General features: G+C 38.2%; 1 protein-coding gene and 1 pseudogene across 1 annotated transcript in view; one reads left to right on the top strand and one right to left on the bottom strand.

Moving 5' to 3' along the window:
- The window catches only part of NCOR1 (nuclear receptor corepressor 1), a 134859-nt gene that overhangs the window by 24148 nt on the left and 101802 nt on the right, over positions 1-8909 (top strand). Inside the window, exon 4 of the mRNA XM_077746707.1 lies at positions 1175-1357. Coding sequence (XP_077602833.1) covers positions 1175-1357 — 183 coding nt within the window. The remainder of the gene's footprint in view (positions 1-1174; positions 1358-8909) is intronic.
- On the bottom strand, positions 3577-8695 carry LOC144217339 (nucleophosmin-like; annotated as a pseudogene).

The following is an 8909-nucleotide window of genomic DNA, read 5'->3' as shown; positions in this document are numbered from 1 at the left end:
TTAAGCATTTACTATCACAGAATATGAGGGTTTTTTTTTCAGTAATATACATATTTTAGCTGAAAATCTCTTGTTCCAAGTTGTTTTGGAACAAGTATCCAAGTATAGTTATATGCATTCTTTGTTAGAAATACTGATTTCTCACAGTTACGTAGTCATTATTTAATACATTTAGGACTGTATTGTCTTATGAACTATGCTCATTCTAGGCTTCTTAAAGCCTGAAGAAAACAAGTGCTTTAATCTAAAATTTATCTTTGGGGCACCTCGGTGGCTCTGTCGGTTAAGCGTCCAGCTCTTCATCTCAGCTCAGATCTTGATCTCTGGGTAGTGAGCTCAAGCCCCTTGTTGGGCTCCATGCTGGGCACAGGGTCTACTTAAAAAAAAAAAAAAATTCATCTGCTTTACAGTATTGCTTATATCTTCACCTTAGCCTGGAAATTAACAGATGATGTGTGTGTGTGTGTGTGTGTGTGTGTGTGTGTCTGTGTGTTGACAAGGTGGTTGGTTTTGGGTGGAGGGGCTTTCATTCTGATTGGAGGTGGAATGGAATGACATATTTGGTTTCCTCGAGGTTGTGTGTGCTGTCGCGTGGGCAGATCTACTTGCCCTTTAGAAGGACGGGCCTAGGTGGTAGTAGCAACAAAAGTTCCTAGGTCATTTCTCTGTCTTCCTATCTCATTATTGGCCCTTGGGAAGGCTGAAAACCTTTTGTTAGGAACGCTTGGCCATATCATAAGCTGTTAAGCAGGATGGACACACAGCTTTTACATGGAGTTTATGATTTTTCCCGCCTTGTGAAGTTCCATTGTAAGGAAATGGTTAAGAAACGGTACCTTCCTTTTTCATGATTGCATTAGTATTTCCCCAGATGTTCGCCACAGTCTTAGTATCGTTCCATTAAAGGCTGTTCAGCCTTTTTGCCACCTCCTTCTAAATAGCTTTCAGGATGTTCAGAATAGTGAATGATCCATGCAGACCCTGAAAATGGCATAAACATCAGTGGAGTGGAGTGTGTGTGTGCAGGTATGAAAATTGCTACCGTAAGACACCAGACAGGGAAATAGCCTTTATGGCTCCGCTAGGTTTAAAATGGACTTTTTCAAGTGAGAATCTTGACGTTAATATTGGCTATTAGTGAGGAATAAACTGTTCTTGATTTTCTTCCCTAAAGGATCCAGCATTTGGAGGCAAACATGAAGCTCCATCCTCTCCAATCTCTGGGCAACCATGTGGAGATGATCAGAATGCTTCCCCTTCAAAACTTTCAAAGGAAGAGTTAATACAGAGTATGGATCGTGTAGATCGAGAAATTGCAAAAGTAGAACAGCAGATCCTTAAACTGAAAAAGAAGCAAGTAAGTGTTTGATTTTACTGCTATTTTATCGATATACTAAGAAGATATGTTTGTCTTTCTAAAAAAGATAATGTTGAATTTTCCATAGTTTTCAACTTTATGTGAGTGGAATCAAGCTTTTTTTTTTTGCTTTTAAGTTTCCTTCATTGCATCCACTCATGTCCCCCGCCATGTTGTCTGTGTGATTACAGACAGCAGGACTTGTTTGTCCATTCTATTTTTAATGTTATTGGATGAGTCGTTTCTAGTTTGTTGCTATTTCAGTACAGCGGTGCTGTGTTTTTGGTTCACGTATGCACAGATTTTCACGGGCACGCACCCAGGAATGGCATTGCTTGGCTCGAGACTGTGCCCATCTCTGAGTGTATTAGATGATGCCCAGTGTGCTAACACGGCAGTACCATTGGCGCCCTGTACAGGCTCCAGTTTGTGCAAACGCTTGTCTTCACCCGATGAGTTTTTCGCAGTTGGATGTGAAATAGTTCTCACTGAGGTTTTAATTTGCATGTCCTTGTTTAGGAATGAGAGCTTCTTTTCATTTATCTCTGGGTTCTTGCTGTTCCTTATATGGACTGCTATTTTGACATTTTCTTAATTCTAGTATTTCCTAAAGTCTCTTGTCCGTTAATGTATATGGAAGCTACCTCCTCATTTGTGGCCTGGCATTTTGCTTTTTGGGGATGGGAGGATGGAGGATTTTTTTTCTTTTTTGATACTGAAGTTAAAAAATTCACAGAGCATAATATTTATCCTTTTAAAGTATACAGTTCAGTGGCTTTTAACCTATTTATAAAGTTGTGCAACTGTCACCACTATGTAATTCCAGAACATTCTTATCACTTCAAAAAGAAACCACATATCTGTTAGTAGTGGTTCCACCTCCCCCTCTCCCTGTCGCCTGGCAGCCACTAACATGCTGTCTGTATGGATTTTTATCCGGACATTACGGGTAAATAGAATCCTGTAACATGTGTGACTTTTTCCTCTTTGGTGCTTTCATTTAGCATGTTTTCAAGATTCATCCATGTTCCGTCCTGTATCAGTACTCCATTCCTTTTTATGGAGGAATAAAACTCCATTTCATGGATATGATGTACTGTTTATTCATTCACCAGGCGATGGACATTTGGGTCACGCTCACATTCTGGCTGCTATTGGCTGTTAGGAATACTGCCGCCATGACATTTGTGTGCAAGTTTTTGTGTGGACATGTCTCTTTCCGTTCTCTTGGGTATATACCCAGAGTGGAATTGCTAGGTCCTTTGGTAAATCTGTGTTTGAATTTTTGAGGAACTGCGAGAATGTTTTCCAAAGTGGGCTGCACCATTTTACATCCCCACCAGCAGTACATGAGGGAGGGCTCCACTCGCTCTACTTCTGTGGCAACACTTTTTTTTTTTTTTTTTTTTTTAAATAGTCATCCCAGTAAGTGTTATGGTTTTGATTTTAATTTCCTTAATGATTGGGTGCCTGGGTGGCTCAGTTGGTTAAGCGTCCGACTTCGCCTCAGGTCATGAGCTCACAGTTCATGGGTTCGAGCCCCGCGTCAGGCTCTGTGCTGATAGCTGGCTCAGAGCCTGGAGCCTGCTTCGGATTCTGTGTCTCCTTCTCTCTCTCTGACCCTCCCCCTCCTCACGCTGTCTCTCTCTCTCTCTCAAGTGTTTTAATTTTCTTAATGATTAATGGCAGATGTCCTTCATGTGCTCGTTGGCCTTTTGTATATTTTCTTTAGAGAAATATCCAGATTCTTCCCCCATTTTGTAGTGGGGTTATCTTTTTATGGTTGAGTTATAAGAGTTCTTTATGTATCGGGGATACTCAGATATGTGATTTTGCAGATATTTTCTCTCGTTCCGTGAGTTGTCTTTTCACTTTCCTCATAGTATCCTTTTCTTTAAAAAAGGTTTTTTCCCTCCTCTTACTTGTCTCATTTAAGTATTTAATTGAGCAGCTAGAGAGATACAAAAGGTGAATAAAACATGGTCAAAGAGCCGAGTCAAATGCACAAGTCCCAGAAAGCAAAGAATAAGGTGGTGCTTTGGGAAATCAGGAGGCAGATAGCTTCCAGCCTGGAAGGGGGGTGTGGGTGGGTGGCAAACTGGGAACAGGGATTGAAATTAAAATAGAAAACTTTCGTCTAGATTGTTGATTCTCAGTAGAGACTATATTTGTCTCTCTTTTTCCTCTCCCCATCTTTGGGCTTAATTTACCAAGACCATTCAGCAAGCTTTTTCTAGACTTGCTTGCATTTTTGCTTTAATGCCTTCTACAGAAATAGATCCTTTTGCTGTTTTAAGACTTTTTCCCTCTTTTTTTTTTTTAAAAGGATTCGTGACCTTTTGATCTTGGTATTAATGGTTTTGAGTCTTTTCCATCCTGGTTTGATGTTTTTGAGCCTTGTAGGCTAGAGTATCGAGTATAGATTTCTTTACTGGCACTTTTTCCTCAGCTTCCTCATCCTCATCTGCCAGCTTCACTTTTTTTTGGTGGAAACTTGCTGTGACTTACAGGGGCAGATCACTTTCCAGATAGACTTAGGAATTTCACACTTTCATCTCCTTCGTCTTCCTCCAGAGCTACGAGGTTCTGTCCACATGCACAGGCCCTGAACCACATTTAGATCACAGGTGGTGTTATTTCAAAGCCCCCAAGGGAAACTATTGGCTGTACAGATGTTTTCAAAGTTGCAGTGTTACTTTAATTGGATTGCCTTCATAATTGCCTCTCCCTCAACAACGTGCAATTCATCTTTTGCATCAGCTCCCAAACTGACCATTCTTAAAGGTAGCTGGTGCTCATTTTCATCATTATCCATTTTAAAGAGATAATCTTTGGCCTTCTCTGGCCTCAGAACAGAAAAGATATTTCTGGGGCCTCTCGGGGTTCGTGTCTGTGCCCACTGAATCTTCTGTGGGGTGGGACTCTTGTGTGCAGAAGAGGGCGACTGGAGAGAAATGATTCCTGTTCCAGGGAACAGCCGTGTAGGACTGAGTCAACACCAGGGCCAAGCGTTTTTAATTGTGATGAAGCCCAATTTATTTTTTCTTTCATTACCTGAGATTTTGGTGTCCTGTCTAAGAAACTGCTGCATAATCTAAGGTCCCGTGAGGGTTTATGCCTTTTTTTCCTCTGTAAATTTTATTGTTTTAACTGTGATATATAGGTCTTTGAACCTAATTATGTTTTTTGGTGAACAGAATTTGTTTAGATTTTATAGGAGACTTTCCTGGAATCCTGAAAACAGTTGACTATTTGTCTTTTTAAAAGCTTCATAGTTTTGCATTTTACATTATTCTGAATTCACCAGAAATTGAGTTTTTAATATCTGTCTCAAGGTGTGGGTCACATTCATTCTGCTACCTGTCGATAATTAATTGCAAAGTTCATCCTTTCCCAACTGTTGTACAATTTTAGCTCTATTATAATTCAAGTTTGCGTCTATAGATGTGTTGATTTCTGGGCTTTGAAAATTCTTATTTATTGCCCTTTTGTGGTATTCATGCAGAAATACAGTATATATTCTCCTAATTACTAGAGCTTTATAATAATTCTTTTTTTCCAGTGAGGTAAGCCCCACTTCTAAAGGCATGTTTTAGCTATTTAAAATTTTTTAAAATCTCATGTAACTTTTAGATTCTCTAAAACATCTTTCTGGAATTTTCATTGGAATCATATGGAGTACAGAGATCAATTTGGGAAGGATGAATTCTTTATGCCATTGAGTCTTCCATCCATGAATATGGTGTATCCATTTATTTAGGAGGTCTTTCATGTTTTATTACCCTCTGTCCATAAATAATCTCTATGCCTTTTATTTAAAAACACTAGGCACTTTATATTTTTGATGCTCTTATTAATAATGTCTTTTTAAAAATTACATTTTTTGTTACATTTGACGTTTTTTATAGACCAGGAGTCTCCCTAAATTATCCTTTTATTGCTAATTTCTCATTTGTAAATTCTTTTGGGCTTTTTAATTTTTTTTAAATTTATTTCTGAGAGAGAGAGACAGCGTGAGCAGGGGAGGGTCAGAGAGAGAGGGAGACACAGAATCCGAAGCAGGCTCCAGGCTCTGAGCTGTCAGCACAGAGCCCGACGCGGGGCTCAAACCCACGAACCATGAGCTCATGACCTGAGCCAAAGTCGGACACTTAACTGACTGAGCCACCCGGGCACCCCTAAAGTTTATTTATTCTTACACAGGCAGAGAGAGTACGACTGGGGAGGGTCAGAGAAAGAGGGAGAACCTCAAGCAGGCTCTGCACCATCAGCGCAAAGCCAGTGTGGGGCTCGAACTCACGAAACAGAGATCATGACCTGAGCTGAAATCAAGAGCTGAACACTTAACCACTGAGCCATTCAGGTCCCCCCCCCGCCTCCCCCCCAGTTCTCAGTTTTTATCCTGTGTATTTTCAGCCTTTTATTTTAGGTTTATTCAAGTTCATAGTTGTTTCTTTCCTGGTCAGTGAAACCTTTTATTATAAGGCAATGACATTCTATCTCTTGTAATGCTTTTTACTGGAAAATTTGTTCTGCCTGATACTGACATAATTAGATCAGCATTCTTTTGGTTGATAGTTTATCTTTTTTCTTCCCTTTACTTTCTGTGCTTTTACATTTAAGATATAGCTCTTATATAGGTATATACCTAAAGTTTGGTTTCTATCCAATCTGACAACCTGTCTTTCCGCAGGATAATTTAGTTCTTTTAACCTGATTATAATGATTGGCAGTATCTCAGTTGTTTTTATTAATAGTTGCCCTTTCCTTTTTTATGGTATTTTTGTTTTTTCCAAACCTTATATTGGATTGATTATTTGTCTGACTACATTTTCTTCTATTCCACTAGTTTGGATTTGATACACTATTTTTTTGTTTATAATGGTTCCCCTTAAATTTATCAGCCCTTTTAACTTAAGCCTAAAATTAAATTGGTATCCTAATCATACTCTTGAGAAGTAAGAGGGCATAAAACTCCTTGATTTCTTTCTGTTTTCTCACAACTTTTATGGTACTTTTGCCATTTTTTCCCTAGTTTTTTCTTGTTTTATTTCAACCACTGAAGACATTATTTTATACAGTCAGTGTTCATTTAGGTTTACCCACATATCTCTCATCTTATTTGCTCAGCATTCCTCCTTGCCAGAGAGATCTTCCATTTGGGGGTATATGTTTCTGCTTAAAGAACATCCTGTAGAATTTCCTTTAGTGAGGATCTATCAGTTGGCAAATTCAGTATTTAGTTGTTGAGACTTAAATGTCTTTTATTTACGCCTGTTTATTGAAAGATGTTTTTATTTGGCATATGATTCTTTGGTACCACCACTCTGTCTTCTGGCTTCCACTCTAAGACATCGGCCCTCAGTCTAAGTTTTATTCTTTTGTGGATGGTCTGAATTTTTTCTCTGGCTGCCGTCAGTATCTTTGTTTGCTGTTGTTTTTACTATGATGTATTAGGAGTGGGTTTTTGCTTTTATTTTTATTTATTTATTTACTTTTTGAGAAGGGGGGTGAGAGAGAGGTGCGGGGGAGAGAATATTAAGCAGGCTCCATGCCCAGCGGGGAGCCGTACACGGGGCTAGATTTGATGACCAACTGTGAGATCATGACCTGAGCTGAAATCAAGAGCCAGATGCTTAACCTACTGTCCAGCTGAAGATTTACTGGGCTTCTTGAATGTGTTAGTTTTTAATCTGTTCTGGAAGATTCTAATTCATAATCATTTTTTTTTTTTTTTAACAAAATTGTTTCCTATAGTTTCTTTGTTCTCTTCTCAGATTCCTGTTAGATATAACATCTTACCCTCTTGTCTTCCATGTCTTTTTATTATTTTTTTCTTTCCCAGTTGGTTGTTGCTTTGGGCTTTACTGTGGGCGGTTTCTTCATTTCTGTTTTGTAGTTTGCATTTCTCTTTTCAGTTATATCTAATCTGTCAAATATATATTTAGTTTCACTGATGTTTTTATTGCTGGAATTTCTCTTAGGCTAATTTTTAAATCTCATGGAAGATTACCTTTCTTTAAAATGTTGAGCAGGCTTATTTATTGAGTCCTATTAAATTTATAATAATATGTCTGACAGTTCTTTTAACTCTTAGTGGGTCTGATTCTGCGAGTTGGTCTGATCTGGTCTCGTCTTTAGTTTCTTCACTTGTAAAATGGCAATAATATAGCTAATAACACTAGCTACCTTATGTGATGGTTGTGATGATGAATATATTGTTTAATATGTGGCATATAGTAAATGCTCAATGATGTGTAACCGATTATAATAATTAAAAATAACAAAATATATTGCATGACCATTATGAGATGTATAGGAACTATACATTTTACTGAGAAATATAAACAACGAGTAAATAAAGAAACCTACCATAGATGCATAGAAACATAGTATTCGTAAATGTTAACTTACAGTGTTAATATCATTAACACATAATTGTATATGTTCTATACAATTCAAAAATTCCAACTAAATATTTTAAATTTGCAAAATTATTGTAAACTTCATGTAAAAGAACAAATTAAATGAGGAAAAGTTTGTTTGAATTTTTTGTTTCATTTGTTTTTAGTCTTTCTGTTACAATGGTTTCATCCCAGGACTACTTCAGTTCTAAGAACAAAATGCGATTTCTGGAAGTTGGTTTATGCCTTTCTCCATACCTACTTAACAGGGACCCTCAAGGAAGGCTTCTGAGCAAAGCTAAGAGAATGGTTGAAGAACTCAACCCCATAAAAATAATTTCACAACTCCAAATATCTGTCTTTAGCGTATACAGATAGCCGCTTGCCAAAGCACTTTGAATTCTAAGGTGGAAGTGGTCATTGAAGCTTGTCTCTTGGAGGAATTTTATCCTTAGGTTGGGTGTGATCTGACCTATTTGATTAGGTGTCTTGATTCTCAGTCTTAGAAACTTATATTCACAGGACTATTTCTCGAGCATTTACTATGTATCAGGCTCTGGCTTAAGTGTTGAAAGATAAAAAGCAGTGAACTGACCAAAGTCTCTGCTTGCTTGAGTAATAATAGTTGGTAATGTTTACTGACTCTTTATAGTTGTGATGCGCTATATTGAGTTATTTAATCTTCTCCAAAGTCTATGAGATAGATAGGATTAGTGTTTCTGCTTTATGTATGAGTGGTTTATATACTTGTTCAGGATTGAAATAAGACCTAGAAAGGATCCTAGGGTCACAGTGCTCTTAAAGAGTGACCTGAAGGCTCAAACCCAGGCAGCGTAATGCAGATAGCTTGCTGTTTTGTAATTGTATCTAAACTTGTAGTTTTGCCAGCGCCTCTTGGCTGCAAAACATACCGGCTGGCGGGGGGGCTGAGCATGGTGCTGTTCTGAGTTGAGGATTATCTGTAAGTGCTGTGCTGCACTATCTTCCGATCAGACCTCAGCACATATGTGGACCTATGACATGCAAACGTGTTTTTGCCTGTGCTACAGAAGCTCATTGTGATGGAAGTATCTGGGGTGGCTTCATAGGTTGAGTTTCTCTTGTTTTGCTTTAAATTTATCAGAATTCAAATATAAAAGGATTTCTCT

Source organism: Crocuta crocuta, unplaced genomic scaffold (genome assembly GCF_008692635.1).
Source record: "Crocuta crocuta isolate KB4526 unplaced genomic scaffold, BGI_CrCroc_1.0 scaffold139, whole genome shotgun sequence".
NCBI lineage: Eukaryota > Metazoa > Chordata > Mammalia > Carnivora > Hyaenidae > Crocuta > Crocuta crocuta.
This window is presented reverse-complemented; position numbering and strand designations above follow the sequence as displayed.